This window comes from Halichondria panicea, chromosome 1 (genome assembly GCF_963675165.1).
Source record: "Halichondria panicea chromosome 1, odHalPani1.1, whole genome shotgun sequence".
In the NCBI taxonomy this organism is placed as follows: domain Eukaryota; kingdom Metazoa; phylum Porifera; class Demospongiae; order Suberitida; family Halichondriidae; genus Halichondria; species Halichondria panicea.
The window spans coordinates 16,183,518-16,202,011 of NC_087377.1; the positions used below are offsets into that span (position 1 = coordinate 16,183,518).

At 40.4% G+C, this 18,494-nt stretch overlaps 4 protein-coding genes across 4 annotated transcripts in view; 2 read left to right on the plus strand and 2 right to left on the minus strand.

Annotated features, from left to right (window-relative positions):
- LOC135352059 (uncharacterized) overlaps positions 1-18,494 on the plus strand; it is a gene marked incomplete in the record, with an annotated part of 851,949 nt that overhangs the window by 786,662 nt on the left and 46,793 nt on the right.
- Positions 5,936-8,224, minus strand: LOC135352109 (ephrin type-A receptor 4-like). The gene is made up of 5 exons (XM_064551280.1): positions 8,110-8,224; positions 7,393-8,038; positions 7,020-7,172; positions 6,612-6,806; positions 5,936-6,524 (listed from the first exon to the last, which is right to left on the minus strand). Exons 1-5 carry the CDS (start codon positions 8,209-8,211, stop codon positions 6,130-6,132), a joined length of 1,491 nt encoding a protein of 496 aa, XP_064407350.1. The 5' UTR covers positions 8,212-8,224; the 3' UTR covers positions 5,936-6,129.
- Positions 11,959-13,452, minus strand: LOC135352138 (uncharacterized). The gene is made up of 5 exons (XM_064551316.1): positions 13,289-13,452; positions 13,105-13,238; positions 12,848-12,992; positions 12,477-12,644; positions 11,959-12,179 (listed from the first exon to the last, which is right to left on the minus strand). Exons 1-5 carry the CDS (start codon positions 13,365-13,367, stop codon positions 12,094-12,096), a joined length of 612 nt encoding a protein of 203 aa, XP_064407386.1. The 5' UTR covers positions 13,368-13,452; the 3' UTR covers positions 11,959-12,093.
- On the plus strand, positions 13,494-14,387 carry LOC135352149 (probable small nuclear ribonucleoprotein G). The gene is made up of 4 exons (XM_064551353.1): positions 13,494-13,637; positions 13,751-13,773; positions 13,895-14,019; positions 14,133-14,387. Exons 1-4 carry the CDS (start codon positions 13,603-13,605, stop codon positions 14,184-14,186), a joined length of 237 nt encoding a protein of 78 aa, XP_064407423.1. The 5' UTR covers positions 13,494-13,602; the 3' UTR covers positions 14,187-14,387.

Below are 18,494 nucleotides of genomic sequence, written 5' to 3' on the forward strand. Positions count from 1 at the left end.
CACCCACCACCCTAGCTGGCCTATAGCACTCTAGCACTAACTTGCTGAAAAGAAGCGTGAGTGATAATTAATTTTGTTTTTTCCTTAAAATGGACAGCGAAGTTGAGTTGTGAATGTCCAATAAATTTGATGGTTGCTTATGATCACGCTTTCAAGCCCACATTTTCTATGAAATAAGCATAAGTAAGCATAAGTATGTGTTTTTTTAGACCTTTACGTACGTAAGAGAGAAATTTCGGTAGAGCTAAATTTTGTAATCCAGAGTGTAAATAAGTGTTAAATACTGGAAAACTCTACCCCATTGTACATGTACATGCAGTATACATGACTGGTTAAAATCTTAGTGCATACATGTGTGCATGACGTTACAGTATTATCATGCCATTGCTATTGCTGCAGAGATGACTTGGGCAAAGAGGTCATCAGTCGCTTCACTACTGACATGAAGACAGATGAGACATGGTACACTGACGCCAACGGCAGGGAGATGCAAAAGAGAAGGTGATCACTGATGATGTCATAGCTAGTCACATGATCTGTATATACATCCGTACAGGCGTAACTATCGTCCCACCTGGGTGTACAATAACACTGAGCCAGTGGCGGGCAACTACTACCCTGTCAACTCCAGGATGTACATGAGGGTGAGTGTGTGTGTGAGGGGTTAGGGCTCTGTCCCGTGCATGGGGGGGGGGTTGTGTGTGTGTGTGTGTGATAGGTGCTTTGTGGGGGTTTTTTATCTCTTAATTTTCGTCTGTGTGTGTGTGTGTGTGTGTGTTGTGGGTTAAGGTGGTTCTGGATTGTTGCAGGATGAGAGTCGAGGGGTGCAGCTGACAGCCATGACTGACCGCTCTCAGGGTGGGTCCAGTCTCAACGATGGACAGATGGAACTAATGGTGTGTAGCGTATGAATACCAGTACATAGTTATAATTATAGAGTATGAACTACCTATTTACTGGCAACGTGCAATTTTCAAGCATTATTTACATACAGTGTGTTCTAACCTTTTAAGTTCCCCCACGCCTCCACACACACACACCCTCACAGGTACACAGGCGCACCCTCTATGACGACAGACGTGGTGTAGGAGAGCCCATTAACGAGACTGGGTTAGATGGTAAGGGCTTAATCATCCGAGGGTCCCACTACCTCTTGTTTGATACTATTGAGCAATCAACGGTTGACCAGCGAGTGCTGGGAGAGGCTCTCATGTTGAGACCAGAGCTGCTGTTTGTGGAGGATAGTGGCTCTCCCTCGGACTTCATGGACAAGTACTTCACCAACGTGAGTATATACATGTGTTTTCTCATCTACTCTTGACACATGTATGTAGCTACATGTATATATACCGTATATCGTATTAATTACTAAATATTTGCTCGTGAAAAACCTTTGCAAATGAGCCAAATCAGCAGAAAAATTGACCCTTTGCTATTGCGTTCTGGCAAGGATCGGGTGTATTTACTAGTAATAATTTAGGCTTTGCGATTTTATTGTTGCGAATTGAGCAACCCTCACAAAGTTCGCAAATGTTTGATGCTCGCAAAACATTCTACATTGTAGGTATGTGTACAGATAATTGTATACATGTATAACAGTTGGCGAACAGCTGGGGTTTTATTAGATGAGAGTAGTTTTTGATTTTTGTTTTGACCATCTATCTGCATGTGCACATTGTTTAATTTGTGAGATAGAACTCTAAGAATATTAGCCAATTATTAGTTTGATGATCCCTACTAAATTGATGATTGAATGCAAATTACTTCACAATAATTTAAATACTGGTGTGTTATACATGTACGTACGTGCTTCTTCCTTGTTGCATGATTGTAATTCTTTCTGGACTTGGTACGTGTTCATGAATATCAGTTTTCTATTACTCCAGTTTACTGGTGTGAAGGCAGAGCTACCGATGAATGTCCACCTGCTGACACTGTCTGCCCTCGGGGACTACATGTATCTGCTCAGACTGGAGCACCAGTTTGAAGTGGACGAGGGAACACTCGGAAAACCAGTTAACGTCTCGTTATCTGTGAGCCCCTCTGTACATTGTCAGTGATATGCCCACATTATGATATCATGTGACAAAGCGACCTTTATATCAAATTATGTTGTTCAAGTAGCTATACAGTGTGTGTCCCATGCAGTGTGTTTATGTACGTACAGTACATGCATGTATAATTATAATTATGTAATTATGTACTCTTATAAAATGTACATGCAGTACAATCATGTAACCACATAATAAATTTAGCAGACTGAATCGTATTGTAATGTTTTGTCTGTCGCAGGACTTGTTCTTGTTTGAGATCTCTAGTGTGACTGAGTTGGTGCTTGGGGGAAATGCCAACTATCCTGTCAAGAGACTGCAGTGGAAGACTGTCACAGGTACAGCAGCACATGTGTTGACAACATTACAGTACCCTCATTTTGTGTGTTCACTATTATACCATTATTAGGGTGCTGCATATAATTATATAAAATACATCTAGTGCATGTACAACTTCTCAAGTTAGTGCTGCCGGTTATAAAAAATAATGTATATTCTGTACATGCACAGAGTCTACTGATGGTGTGCGTGAGAGGCGTAGTGTGACTGGACCCAAGTACACTGTGGAGCTCCACCCCATGGAGATACGCACATTCAAGATGGCCATTCACTTTTAGAATTAACACATGCATCATGAAACTGATTGTCTGTACGTATGTATAGGATTTACGTATTTAAATACAACTGAAGTTTTTTTTATAGAGCATCTGTATTATTATTAGTATACATACGTGTTAAAACAATAATTATATGAAGCTGCCTATTTTGTTATGGCAATCTTGCTGTGCATCACTTTGTGAGATAGAATTCCAAGAACATTACCGTTTGGTGATCCCTACCAAATAGTTATACTATAACTAGCCTCGATTCCAGGCCGCAGGGAAAGGCGCCTCGAGGCTATACTATAACTTACGTACTTCTATGGTTGCAATTCTTTCTGGACTTAATTATGCCTCGAGGCGTAGCCGCACGAGGGATACAGTAATAGGCACGACATAGGTTGACCTTTTGCTAATGAGTTACTCCCGTATTGCATTCCTGCAGCATGACAGGATGTCACGCCCACATTTACCTAGAGGAGGTGTGGCCTCGCGTCATAATTTATCATCAAGTTTCACGGAGGAATTGTGAGTGTACGGAGAAAGAAGAGAATATACGGAAGCACAACACCAAAACTTGCTCTCCTAGCTAGCTAAAAGACTACAAACGATCATAGTACTCCACAGTAGTTATAAATAATGCCTAACTATATCCTATGACATAAAAAAATGAATAGCATAGTCATAGTTGAAGAAATGAGCTATAAACTACATAAAATATAAACTTACAGTGTAAGAGTTTGTTGCGCTTTCTATGGCTCCTGTGTTAATGTAATACTTATAGTAGATACTAAGATTGATAAACTAGTAGAAAATGCCTCTTGGAGAGACTCCAGAAGAGATAAACACAAAGAACAGTAAAATAGCGCTGACGGTGCATAAAAATACTTGCTGAGTCAACACAAATATCATGTGGGCGTGACACCTGTCATGCTGCAGGAATGCAATACGGGAGTAACTCATTAGCAAAAGATCAACCTGTCATACCTCCTCTGCAGTAAAGCTGACTGTCCTTAGCCTCGGTCCCAGGCCGATTTTTTTTTAATAGAATGAAGTTGAAAAATATGTTTGACCTAGCGTTTAATTGGAGACGGATCGGCCTGGGATCTGTCTCTATGTTATTATTTTTTTTTTCTAGCATTCGATATAATGCATGCGCAATGATAGAAGGTTCAAAGTAAGTGAAAAAAAGGAGTAAGTGAAAATAGTTCATAATGTAATGTTACATTCAGAGTTAACCAGGTCCACGGCTGTAGGAGTTAACGCTGCGTGTCCACGAGGACCTTGCTCCTCTAATGGACATGATTGATGATCGGAGGAGACAGAAAGATAGTCGGTATCTTAGCCAGCACATAGTACTACTGTAGGGATTGTTCCATTTGGTTGCCAGAAGTGATGCCATGCAGTCTTTTGTAAAAATTATGTGTTGGCCTGATAGCATCATTATGCCTCGAGGCATAGCCGCACGAGGGATACAGTGTGTGTGTGTGCGCGTGTGTCTGTGTGTCTGTTCCAGCTGTAACTGCTCAACGGTTGCAATGCGACGAAAACTAACGGCTTTTATAGGCTTCTAGCCACGTTCTCTTGGATTTTAATTCGTAGATTAGCAAACTAAAGCTTTTTTCTCGAGTTATGGCTAGTTTGACTCACATTGAAGGCTGTTGCAGTCTCTTCAGAATCTTTCATAGCATCATCTGTCCGCACAAACTTTCTATTCAACATATGAGTTAGCCTTGCACTAGAGTGCTAGCTTTTTGTTAGCTACAAGACTCAGAAAATACCTGTTAAAACAGCTAGCTAGCAGTAGCCCTCTGGCATGCAGTAGCCATTTGTGAAATTGGACACACCCTTTAATTATTCCTGTGGACGTAATGCGCATGCGCGCTTATTCCACGTGTGATATCCAAGATCCAGATCCAGATCCTCCTGGCAGAATCATATTTTTCTTGAGGGCCTGGTAAGCCACAAAACACTACTATATAACAATATAGATAACAATATGCATGTACACAAGTCTTTTCTTCTTAGATATTATATACACTGAACTACAGATCCTGGAAGAATAAATTTTCTTCTTTCTTGAGGTCCTGGTAAGCCACATAATACAACAATAGATGCATGTAAATAAGTCTTTTCTTCTCAGTGACTTTATATAGATAAGCTAACTTTATGAAATAATTAGTAAAATTATGCACTTCCGCTTATAATTAATTGAAAACAAAATCTTCTTCTTTGTTGCTTCCTAGATTCTTGAGGTCCTGGTATACGCAGCCACAAAACACAACAATGATACCATAATTATACAATTGAATAGATGCAAGTCAGTTTTAGACAGATTATTTTATACACTTTTTCCTCTTCTATACTTCCTCTTCTATACTTAATTCCTCTTCTATACTTTTGAGCGAAAGCAAATCATGGCGAGAGGCATTAGCACAGCGCCAGCTTGAACACTAGTTTTATACTAAGTTATGGCTATTGAAAAACACCGTTTAATTAATGATTTTGGGAATCTTTCAGCTGCCATAGCTTGAATACTGTGGATCCAAAATCCAAAATTTTTGGTTTTTCTGAAAGCTTAGAAAGAAATGGTACCATCAGTGTGACGATAGTGTGACGGTAGTGTGCCATAGTGTTACGGTGGTGTGACGTTAGTGTAAGGTATAGTGTGACGGTGGTGTGATGTTAGTGTGGAAACACACCAAAATTTTAGGTTTTTCTGAAAGCTTAGAAAGAAATGGTACCATCAGTGTGACGATAGTGTGATGGTAGTGTGCCATAGTGTGACGGTGGTGTGACGTTAGTGTAAGGTAGTGTGATGGTAGTGTGACGATAGTGTGGAAACACACCATTTGAAAGGTATTTTTCTAAGCTTTCAGAAAATCATAAAATATTTGACATTCGATCAACTTTACTGAAGTTATGTTATTGCAGTTGAAAGATGATAATAGAAGTATTTGACAATTTGGAATTAAACCCACTAGCTCACAGGGACGCAAAAAACTATTGCTGGTGAATTGAACCCACTCACGGGAACACAAAACTATTGCTGGTGAATTGAACCCACTCACGGGAACGCAAAACTATTTCTGAAGTTATAGCTGTTGAAACACACCCCCCCTCCGTTTAATTAATGATTTTGAGCTGTCATAACTTGAATTCGGTGGATCAAAATAAAAAAATTTAGGTTTTTTTGAAAGCTTAGAAAGAGACCTTTCAAATGGTGCCATCAAAGTTGATATTCGAGAGATAAAAGTATTTGCTAATTTGGCGATCATGTGGAAATTAAAGTGGATGTATAAACGAAGAGAGCATAATTATATATATACAAGAAAAATTATAATACATGACAGCTTTATAAAAGGCATGATGAGGATGCACATAACTAAGAGGCCAAATTACAGCTATTGGTATAAAGAAACTCAAACAGTATAACGCCCTAAACAACTTCATAGTCCGCTGCTCTGACTGTTTCATAATTATTCTCTTGAACTTGCATCATTTGGTTCAGTGGTTCCTCCATACGAGTTAGGTTGTAATTGATTAGTATGTCCATATGATGGATTAGGTTGAGTGGCTTGTCGATACGATTCATTTGGCTGCACCATCTGCACTTCCTTGAGCTCAATCTCTATTTTCCTCACACACTTCTTGTGGTACACACAAGCAATGCAGATGACAACACTTATGACAGCTATTGCAGCAATCACTACAGCCACAACAGCCACAGTAACTCCCACTACTGCAATCCCATCAGTAGCTTGAACAAGTGTATCTCCTCTGGCCAGAATGAACACCTCCTCCACGGTGATCTGATCTGTTATATCCGTCTCTGATGACACAAACACTGTGTACACAGTATCTGGAGTTAGTCCTGTAATGTATGTGTGGGGGCGGGGGCGGGGGAATAATTATGTGCAAATGTCCCAAGTTAAGTGTTCAATGATCAATAGCTGCTTACCCTCAATCAGTCCCATGGTGGTGGTGACAGTACTAGATAGTGTGATGTTTGTCTCCCCAGCTGCCCTGAACCAGAGGTTGTATCGTAGCTCATCCCTCCCCCTACCACCAGTGGACACTGGCTCCTCCCAGACTAGTGTTAGTGTGGTACTGGACATATCCACCACCCTCACGTTGAGTGGAGGGGACGGGGGAACTGCGTGGGTGTGTGTGGTTTGACATGAATTGACCTAATGAACTAAGGAAATGGTGTAGAACTGAAACAGCACAAGCATGCACTATGTGTGAAACATGCAATAGCCCAACTTTTATATTAGAGGCAACGACAGTAAACAAATCACATACGATAGTCATTTATTCAACCCTGATACTTCTTTTGCAGTTTACCTAAGTATGTCCTCCAACTCACAGGTGCAGGGAAGGTCCACCTCTTGTGGTGTTCTGTAGTAGCCATCATCACAGGGACACTCTGCCAGGCCTGGGGCTGTTGTGCTGTTGCTGTTGCTAGGGCATGTTAGGCACTCTCCATTAGCCACACTGGCATAGAACCCAGGGTCACAAGCTGTGTGTGGGGAGGGGGGGGGAGATCACATTCATTTAACAATTATGTATGGCAGCTATATATAGCTATAAATTCAGTATGCCATGTGATAGTCAGGCCATGCATCCCTTGCATAACATACACCCAAACATGTATTGAGTGTAGCACTATAGCGCATTGTAAACTATTATTATTAAGCATATACAATGTGTCCCAAACTGAAACATGTAATCATACTTACACAAACAAGTTCCGTTCATGGTGGTAATAAACCCAGTGTCACACTCACACCTGCTGGAGGGTACAGCAACCCAGTTACCACTCTCCGAACACGTGAGTGAGAAAGCATCACCTACTGGGCTAGAGTTAGAGAAGCAGGATGCATTAACGTTGAGCTGTATGCCAGACCCCACTGTTGGAGCTATTGTCTCAGGGCGCACCACCAAGTTGACTGTTTCACCAGGACAGACGTTATAGAAGACAATCAGTCGAGACATGAGTATACAAGTGCCACGATCTCTAATAGCGAGGTAGAACCCAGACTCATTGGTATTGAATCCAAACTGCTGTTCAGTGGTTGTTGTGGTAGTTCCAGAGACCTGAGTCAGCAAGGTTTTTATAAGTGCATAATTACCAGTGTCTATAGCAGCCACAGGATTCACTGTAGAGGTCTCATATTTCAGTAGGTCAAATGTTCTACTGCATCTTGTGCTGCCTTCATCAGGGCAAGCGTTCTGCTGGTATTCAATCTGTACAGAGACTTGCTGTAGAGGATATCCATCCACTGTTCTGTTGATGTGCTGAGTGAAGAACCAGTTGTTCTGATCTCCACCTGACCAGCCACAAACAGTGACAGCAGACTCACAGTTAGTTCCTTGTTCTACCCACTGAAGAAAGAAAGAGATGAGATCAGTGCAATCTGTACTGCTCACGCTAATTACTAGCTAGAATTACTTACAGATGATTGCAGCCCAACAGGGTTGTTATCATCAAGGTCCACTGCCTGCCACACTGAATTAGAGTTTGGTGGGAGCAACCTGCTATAGTGACTGGAGTCCATTAGAATCCTTCCATTAGGCCACTCCAAGTGATACTCTGGTTTCTGGTCCACCGCCCGCATCAGATTTTATTCTTGGATTTCTATCTCATTATTGGATTTCTATCCCATTATTTCTACTACGCATGCGCATAATGGTCCATGCGGTACAAAAATAGTGTGATAATGATATTCATTTGCAAAATAATGAGATTCATAAGGTGAAAACTGATAATGACATAATGAGAAAAGCCGCCCGCCCGCATGCAATTAGAAAAACTTCAGGACCAGAAACCAGAGTGTCACTTGGAGTGGCCTTAGGAGGGTCCTCCACAATGTTCTGTCCAAGGGAAGGTAGAGATACTGTACACAGTTCACTCTCATCTCCTGGAGCCTGTCCAGCCACCATTGTCAGCACACCCAGCAGCAGGTTGGCTATAGCTAGCATCTTAGACAGTTGAAATTAACTGAGTCAGATATAGATCTACATGGTACCAGGTGGAGTTAGGGTTAACTAAGGACACAATATCTTGCATGCAGCCATAGATACTATAAACTTAGATAGACTAAATACAACCTCCTCTCCCTCATTCATATCCTGCATGCATGCACCCACCTCATTAACCAGAAACTTGTACGGTGGCCCTGAGGTACACACCTACTCCATTTTTCATTTGCGGTTCATTTCGCAGTTCAACTGCCCTTCTGCAGTTCAACTACGCTTCTGCAGTTCACTTTGCAGTTCACTTTGCAGTTCGCTTTTGCAGTTCGCTTCTGCAGTAGCCATTTGTGAAATTGGACACACCCTTTAATTATTCCTGTGGATGTAATGCGCATGCGCGCTCATTCCCCTGTGAGAGAAAATAATATCCAATATCCAGATCCAGATCCTCCTGGCAGAATCATCTTTGTCTTGAGGGCCTGGTAAGCCACAAAACACTACCATATAACTAATTATATAGATAACAATATGCATGTACACAGGTCTTTTCTTCTTAGATATTATATACACTGAACTACACTAACAGATCCTGGAAGAATAAATTTTCTTCTTTCTTGAGGTCCTGGTAAGCAACATAATACAATAAATAACAACAATAGATGCATGTAAATAAGTCTTTTCAGTGACTTTATATAGATAAGCTAACTTTAATATGAAATTCATTATAGATAACACTCTAATACTTTTGAGCGAAAGCAAAAACATGGCAAGAGGCATTAGCACAGCGCCAGCTTGAACACTAGTTGGTACAGTACATTCATGTTTCCTGTTACTCCAGTTCACTGGTGTAAAGGCAGAGCTACCGATGAATGTCCACCTGCTGATACGTACTGTCTGCCCTCGGAGGTGGAGACTATGTACTCAGACTGGAGCATCAGTTTGAAGTGGACAAGGGAACACTCGGAAAACCAGTTAACGTCTCGTTATCTGTGAGCCTCTTTGTACATTGTCAAGGATGTGCCAAGAATTTTCGCAATGGTGGCAATTTTCAGTGCATGTGTAGTAAACTAGCCGTAAGAGGTGACTGTTTTATAATTATATAGAGGTGTATAGTTAGTATCAACCACCACTGACCAGTGTAGACACATCTCTCACTTGCATTGTCAAGTAGCTAATTTTGTACGCATGCATTATGTCATCCTTTGCTTTGGTCAAAGCTGGTTGTTGCATGAGTTCTAATAAAGTACATGTACATATGTGACAACCTAGGTGGCCTTTACCGTATTACTAGAATGTTTTGCGATGGTTTGCCCTATGGTTTCAATCATACCTTGTGCAATACCGAAAGTAAACACTATAATTATAGTAACACAAAACGTTGGGTTCTCCCATTACACAGAAATCATATGCAGACATCATCATGCAGAATGCTATTCACGTATATAGGTACTCCTGCCCTAGCAACAAATCTGCCAATGCATGCACCGTGCATGTGTATCTATCACAGTGCATGATATTAGTGCCCTATGGTTCCAATCATACCTCGTGCAATACCGAAAGTGAACTAGTAACACAAAACGTTGGGTTATTAACTTCTGTGTGTGGCGATTAATACCTCTTTTTGAGGTTCTCCCATTACACAGAAACCATAATTACAATGTTGTCGAATAACCATGCACATTTCTTTCACATACACATTTTAAAACGCTCATTTTGCAATTACAAAAAATGTTCTATGCCACTAGAAAAGCACGCGGCTATATAGTTGCCGACCTAGCGTTATTTTAGAAACAAATCGATAATAAGTTAGTTTACTGCCCTTGAAATGATTCTGAAGCAGGCATGCACATATACTGAAGGCAACAAACTGCATGGGCTACCCTTACTCATACAGGTGCATGATGTCATACCAGGCTGTACTAGAGGGAATGAGCCTACACATGCACGTGGGAACAGAGAAGGGGAATTTATTAACACTTAGGAAATCAAAACATCATTCCATCAAAAAATCATGCAGAAATGTATCACTAGCTAGTCACTAGCTTTTGTGGATAATATTTGTGTGGTTGATGCATGCTTGGATTGTAGGTAAGGTAGGCAAGGTCGCTTCATTCGTGGGTAAAACATTCGTGGTCAGAGTTTCAGCCACGAAAACCACAAATATTTTACCCCACAAAATTACCAGCTATACGGTATATATAATTATAGCCGATCAAGAGAGTCTTGTTGCATCCTCTCCACCTCCTGCATGCAGGTGATACTGATTAGGCCCTGATAAATTATGCTCGGAATAATTTTAGCATAATAGGTGTCTAAAGATAGTTTAGCCTCGAATCCAGGCCGATTAAAGTATTTTAATCGGCCTGGTCTCGAGGCTAAAGATAGTTTGGGATCAATGTTCATTTTTGGTAAAGATCATTACATTAAGTTTTGCGTAAGTACGTTCTCATGGTAAATGCACTTGTCAAGTCTCCTGGTATAAGCCATGCCTCTTGTTGCACCTCAGAGTTGAATGTTGTACATCCTCAGGCTCGTGCATGGATGTGGGTGTGGTATGCATGCCTGTACACGTATATATAGGACACAAAAATCCTTCTCATCTTTCTCTCCCCTTTGGCTTCTGACAGACTCTAAAAGTACCCAGTGTAACGTAACAGCTGGATCATTGGATTTGGGCTGTGTGCATGTACGTATGGTCCGAAAAATGCTGATTGCATGCAACGCCATGCACAAATTACCATAATTATGCATTTTCAGAACAATTCATTTACAGTCACGTAATAATAATAATTTTATGCATGAAGCTGCATGCCTAATGAAGTTATATTAATTATACGTACGTAAAACATGTATATAGAGCAATTACTTAGCCCTTAATTCCGTTTGTGCATGGCCGGGAATGGCATCTCTTATATATATAGTTGACTAATTAATATGAGCCATACTTATGTAGTTGTATGGAACTACATGTAATTAATTATAAGTCTATTGCATGCATGCATGGGATCTCAAGCATGCAACAGACATGCTTGTCTACATGACAAACACTTTTAGCCTATAATAATTATATATAATTATAAAAGCATAGCTATAGCAGCTAGTACGTCCGTTGCCAAACTAAAAGGTCGATATAATTTATATATCAACTTGAAGGTGCATATGGCCGTACTTTAGAGAGAAGGAATATAATAATAGCGAGAGTCTACTGTATATACAAGACATTAATTGTTGATTATACAGCAAGCAATTGCAAAAATCACTGTAGATATAATAGTTCTCCTCATAGGCTATGATTATGTACCCAGCCTGCATGCACTCGAAAACAACAATTCAAAATTATATCACAGAATCGAGACAATAAAACACTTTTACAGAAAGTAAAAGAATAAACAAGTGTGTGGAAGGTTTGAGCAAGTGCACAGGTACTGAATGGTGGTAGTTGGTTAGTTCTGACATTACTGAGTTTACCAATCAAAGTCTGGCAGGGGTGGCAGAGGATCCAGTAATGGTGTGCTTGGCTCTTCTGCTGACTCAACACAATCCATAATCTCTGCAGCGAGATAAACACACAAGTCAATAATTATGTCATTGTAGGGTCATTGTGACAATAACAACACAACATGTGGACCACTATTATATCTAAGCTTATTTCTGTTGCTTTGCAGGTTATAAAGGTGTACATTTTTCGCAGTTTCTCTTATTAAGCATGTAGCGCGAACATTTATACCCACAAATTAAACACCGCATGTGCCAAACGATTACTTATAATAGCCCCACGAAAAATAAATCAGTGAAACTTTATACCCTCGAAATAATCATACCCTATACAGTTCCTGTTTCTCTATACCTTCCCATTGATTTTCCGTGGGTCTCTGTTGTAGGGTCAGCCTGGTGGTGAGAATGCCAGAGCGGATGTTAGCAAGACTTGTCGATGGTGCTGGTGTCACGGTGGTGTATTTGAGGGAGTCAGTGAGTGCCTTGAAATATGACGGCTCCACAAATGGAGAGAATATGTCTAAAGTGTGTGTGTGTGGTGTGTGTGTGTAGAGTGTGGGGGTGTGTGTGTGGTGCGTGCGTGCGTGTGTGTGTTTGTAAAGGGTGCACCTAATATTGATGTAAGTAGTACCTTACGTGCTCAGCTACGCAAACACACACACACAGAGGCCATAATTATACCACTATACAGTGTAAAGTGATACGTATCTATGGCGATCTCACCATCGTCTAGTTTAGGGAGGCTCTCAATTTCAGGAAACTCGTCAATAACTGATGGTGTTGTCACATGCATAGTGGAAGCTACGATCTTCTTATGGGTCTTCTTAGACGATCCAGGTTTGACGACAGATTTCAGCGGGACAGTACTCTGTGATCAAAAGGAACATGCCTGAATTAACAAGGTACACACATACGAAATGCCACGTAAAGTACAGAGGTCAAGTATCAGCAGGCATGTTGTAGTACAGTATAAAATGTACCTTAGTCAGTTTTGTTGTATTTGTTTTTGAGGATTGCACGCTAATGGAGTTACTCAGTGATCTCAGAGCTTGTCTCGAGCCTGGAGTAGACTCTGTCATCTGCTTCTGAGCCAGTCTACCAGAGCCCCCTGGGCCTACAATCGATGGTGTGCATTAAATTAAAAATAACAAGCAATTTACCAACCTTGCTTAGTTCCAGACTTCATTTTGCTTTGCTGGTTTTCTTGAGATGCAAGGTAGCTTCTAGGCACAAGGGAAGTCATAGTTAACTGGGAAAGTCAGTGACAAATCGACAAAGATCAGATTTTCAAACAGTAGGTACAGAGGTCAACAGTTGCCATGGAAGTTATAGACTCATTCAAAGCCGCACTTGAGTTTGTAAGCGGCTTTGATTCGAAGCTAGCCTACCAGTTTGTATTCTCCCCACGTGGTTTCTTTGAAGTTGTTTGTCAAAAGAGACCTCATAGATAGTTGATTTTCTCGAGATTTAAGTCCAGTATGAGTGGAAAGGCTTTCCCCCCGGAATTGAAAAAGTAAATCTATGCTCAGATTTGTTTGCGTGCCCAGCACTTTAATTAAAAACCCAATATTTTTCTATATAAAGCTCATTATTCAGTTAACCCATTATTCTATTTGTCTCCTCTAGGTACATTGACAAGAGACTTCAATGTAAGCAATATTGTATCTAGCTACAGGCTACGTCTTGAAATAATTACGATAATTTTTGTAGTACCAAGGAAATTGTGTTGTTTGATTGTAACCTCTATTCTCTTGCTGCCCTTGTATACAGTGAAGCTGAATGGTGGACGCACAGTGACAGGTGTGCTGAGAGGGTTTGACCCCTACATGAACATCGTCATGGATGACACTGTAGAGGAGAAATCCAATAAACAGAAGTCAGAGATTGGAATGGTGGTAAGAGCGTGCTTGTAGTTAATGTGTACCGCATCTACCTATAGCTGTCACAGTTAGTATGTAAGAAGATCATTGGAATTGCTAATTAATAAAATTATTGATTTCCTTTGCAGGTTATTCGTGGAAACAGTATAGCGTTGATCGAAGCCCTGGAGAGAATAACGTGATTCCTGAATCTTTGGTATGTATGCCGCCCAGTGCATTAGTGAACACAGAACTCTTGCAGTTTATGATTTAATAGTTTGGTTTCACACGCTACTGTGTCTCATGTTTTATCGCGTTTTGTGCAGTGTTGTTCTGGTATAGTTGTCCTGTTTAATTAACTCTTATGGTTTGGTTCATTGATTTATATCATTATCGTATACCTGTCCAGTGCCTTTAGCTTTACAGTAATGAATGCATGGTACCGTAATCGTTCTAATTATAGAACCAGTATAAAAAATAATCTAAAAACAATGTACCAGATTTTATATGGATGGTAGTATAATGGGCGTTATAAAAGAGGGCGTCCTCACTGAGGCTGGTTCTATAATTAGAACGCTTATGGTACACACAAACACACTCTACCGTATCTATCTCGCTTGCACATGATGCGCACCAAGACATAATGACCATGCAGTGTCTCAGTGTGACCACTATTTAATACTGTATATACTTTAATTGACTGCATGCATGCATGTACTAGTAGTCTGGTATGTACAATTTTCTTAACGGAGAGAGTACAGAGTTCAACTCCGAGAGTTGTACAGTTGGCATGCACTCTTACTGCACGCATGTAAGAAGTATACTATTATACGTGGGACTTTTACATCTAATTGTCCGGCTATAGTTATCCAAAAAATGTCTTTCGAAAAAGCGAGTAGCTAGCTACAAAAAACCTGCAGTTGAGCATGCGCTTAAAATAAAGATACGCTTATAATCGAGCAAACGCTAATAATCCAGTTTTTACGGTATGATCAATCATGCATGCAGTTTTTCACTTTCATTTGAATGGTTTATATGGGATAGCCATGCATGCATAATTAAGTAGCATATAATATTATTATTGATTAAGAAACTACGTACATAGCATTTTCATGTAGAAAGTCTATGGCATACCACTTCCTATGACATCATACAGTATATGGCTGCATGCACAATAACCTCGAAATTGTTAATGCCAAACAAAGTGTTTTAATTCGAAAATTTTGATGCCCCATGCAAGTGTTGAAAATTAATTTTCCTGCTAATGCATACCTTTTTCCATGAACTATAGCTGCAATGGATATACGCATGCATCTGAGTATACACATGGAATTCCATTGTCAATAACACCTTAGGTGTATAAAAGCTGCTGAATGCATTTTGCAAGCTACTAGTTTTTGACATAATTATTGCCAAAGCTGGTGCCATGTTTACAATTCTACTGAGAGTTTTTGCTATTTTCCTGTGTGTACAGGTAGTCAAGTCTCAAGGTTAGCTATACGTACGAACACGTGACAGTACGCATGCATGTATATATACATGTAGCCAGCTGTGTATTATGTTATGGCTGTTAAGTTAAATGCAGAAATGCATGAGGTACGTATAATATAGCTGCATTTGTAGTTCGCAATAAATTATTTTGAATTTTGTATCGAAAAAGTTATTTTGATGATTTATGTGTATAATATACGTATATATATAGCTCAACAACGTCTGCACTGCAAAGTAACTGTGGTATATAATTATATGAACTGCTGCAAATGAAAAGTGAATGTGCTCTTTACGCCTATATATATTAGCGCTTCAACTTTGTGTTTGAGAAGTTACTGATTGATGTATCTATAATTATTTCTCAGCTGCAACTTTTAGATGTGTATACTGCTTAACCTTACAATAATTATGAGATCTCTCCTTATTTCTTTGCAGTGCTGAGTATCAGCACTCAACCGTCAAGCCGAACAGTCGACGATGGTGATACTGTAATGTTCTCTGTAGTAGCTGCAGGTGCAACAGCTTATGAATGGCATTTGGATAGTACTTCCCTTCCCAATGGTGGGGACATCACTGGAGCCACTACTGATACGTTGACAATTGCGAATGCGGAACAAGCAGATGCAGGCGATTACTTTGTCAGGGTATTTGACAGTGATGGATTTCTTGACTCTAATACTGTCACACTAACTGTTTTGTGTAAGTTTAAATCATGTCTGTGCCTGTGTAGCTTCTGCATGTTGCAATTGTGTGTTGTACCAATCTCATTGTGGCAAACAGATTCTTAGTTGAGGACAATTAGGTGAAGGTTAGCTATAATTAATTGTAATTATCCTGTGTACCGGAACCCCACTATAATCATAACTAACACAGCATCACTGTATTCTATTTATGTGTTTCACTGCTAACCACATGCACAGAACAAGCTATAGGGGATACAGTTATTACGTACTGTAACAGTTACTTTGAAGGGCCTGTAATTTACTATTGTGGTTTTACAACAAAATAGCTTTCTTGTTACTTGAAGCCTGCCAAACTTTCCAAATTAATGCCCGTAGTAACGAAATGAGGACCAACAATTTCAGACAGCCAACAAATTGATTGGAGTATAATTAATCAGGCAAATTTACTAGACAGCCAGTGACATCTCCCCTTAACACTGTACATGCTTACCAACAGTTAGACTAGCTGCACTAGAAGTGACAATATGGTCAGTTTACATTCCAGAATCACTGACATCAACAAGTGATAATTATCAGTGTGTGATCGATCCCTTGGAAATCATCATCAGACGTTTCAAATCCAAACCGTTAGAGAAAGTATATAAACCATTGAAACATTGTTGCAAAACCTCCTTTCTAAACCGATTTCCCCCCATTTTAACAAGTATTAGAGAATAATCATGCAGAGGCTAAGTGTTACATTAAACAGTTCATCACCCTTCTCCTGAGCACGCAACAGAGGAGGTACGACATGAGTATACCTCGATTAGGCTTAATTGGGATAGGTCAAGTGTTTAACGTTGCATGCGACTAAATAACTCAATTTTATACTCGTGTCAGACCATCTCTGAGCGCGCAGAAGCACCGAAATGTTTTGGGAGCCACACCCCCTTTAGACTTCCCCGCCCACTAATTAAACATGTTCTACTTCAGTTCTACTTCAATATAAACAAAATGTCTTTTTTACTGAAGCACGGTGAACAGTAGACTGGTAAAACTCTGTGTAGAATATTGTGTTGCCTAGTCAGCATATCAGAAATTAAATGGCTGTGGTTTTCGTAACGTCAGTCTACTACGTACTACTACCGGAGGACTGGCGCGGTGCAGCTCTAGCAATTAGTCCAATAATTATCCGCCCACATCGTGTGTTAATTATTGCTGAGTTAATGAGAAGCTAATTGCATGAGCTGCACCGCGCCTGTCGGACCTTAGCCTTGAATCCAAATTTGAGGCTAGTCGTCAATAATCCATGCATGGTAACCGCATGCAGTCTAGCCATTTGAGTTGCCACAAATAACGTGGGGCAAACGTAAGACGAGTCTCTACACAGAGTTTACCCAGTCTCTTTTTCACGTGCAAACGTTGCTATGTCTAAAGAACACATGGTAAAACCATTCATCTTGCGAGACGGTGCATGGTGGCTGGTACGTGGTTCTTTTGAATTAATTTAGGGGTTCCATTGACTTTAATATTCACAAGTAAGACAGCATTTTTGTATCGTACTGATTGAATTTTCCCTATTGCAGCCACTTACCAAATGACCCTTAGCAACAGCTCAGCATTGGAAACTATAGAAAGCAGTCAGGCTAGCATTCTGTATCGAGCAACTCTGTCGAGAATTGATGGAACACAAGTTCAGCAATTACCTACCGTGGTCTCAGTTACACTGGTTGCTGAGGGAATACCTTCAAACACAGTTTCTGGTAATAACCCCAAATGTTCCATCTGTGATGTACAATTATGTATGACGAATAATTGCAGAAGAAGGTGTCGATTTTAGCATTGGATCCCTCACGGTTACGTTTGGTCCGTGTGACCCTTGCACCCCAGACCACCTGCAGAGGGAGGCACAGCTGTGTGTGAAGGATGACGATGATTTGGAGTTTGAGCATGGATTCACTCTTAGTGTTGATTTAGCATCAACAAACCCCCCAGGGATAACTGCAGGAGACCCCCTGCAGATAACCATCACTGATGATGGTAAGTTTCATGTATCAACACATGCAACGTCTGTTACTCTTTTTCTCAGAGCAATCGACTGTTGGTGTAACATTCGACCAAGCTGACTACACTATTGCTGAACCCAATAACTTCCCTGTGACTGGAAGTCTCACTGGACTAACAGGAGAGCTGCAAAGCAGCTTCTCTCTCACACTTGGTGTTGATTTCTCTGTTAATGAACTAACAAGTGAGCCACTAAAACTGGATTTGTGTACACTGTGACAATGATGGTTTTCGACACGCAGCTTCCCAGGATGTCACATTCAATCGTAATGTCAATTTCCTTGCCAGTGGAGC

Bases quoted from the DNA above. Each gene is read 5' to 3' on its own strand.
- LOC135352109 (XM_064551280.1), bottom strand. From the start codon at position 8,211: ATGGACTCCAGTCACTATAGCAGGTTGCTCCCACCAAACTCTAATTCA. The intron at 7,173-7,392 runs GTAAGTATGATT...CCCCACACACAG, and splicing joins CATGAACGGAACTTGTTTGT to CTTGTGACCCTGGGTTCTAT. The intron at 6,525-6,611 runs GTAAGCAGCTAT...CATACATTACAG, and splicing joins CACCATGGGACTGATTGAGG to GACTAACTCCAGATACTGTG.
- LOC135352138 (XM_064551316.1), bottom strand. From the start codon at position 13,367: ATGACTTCCCTTGTGCCTAGAAGCTACCTTGCATCTCAAGAAAACCAG. The intron at 13,239-13,288 runs GTTGGTAAATTG...CATCGATTGTAG, and splicing joins GAAGTCTGGAACTAAGCAAG to GCCCAGGGGGCTCTGGTAGA. The intron at 12,993-13,104 runs GTACATTTTATA...TTTTGATCACAG, and splicing joins ATACAACAAAACTGACTAAG to AGTACTGTCCCGCTGAAATC.
- LOC135352149 (XM_064551353.1), top strand. From the start codon at position 13,603: ATGAGTGGAAAGGCTTTCCCCCCGGAATTGAAAAA. The intron at 13,638-13,750 runs GTAAATCTATGC...TGTCTCCTCTAG, and splicing joins TTCCCCCCGGAATTGAAAAA to GTACATTGACAAGAGACTTC. The intron at 14,020-14,132 runs GTAAGAGCGTGC...TTTCCTTTGCAG, and splicing joins AGTCAGAGATTGGAATGGTG to GTTATTCGTGGAAACAGTAT.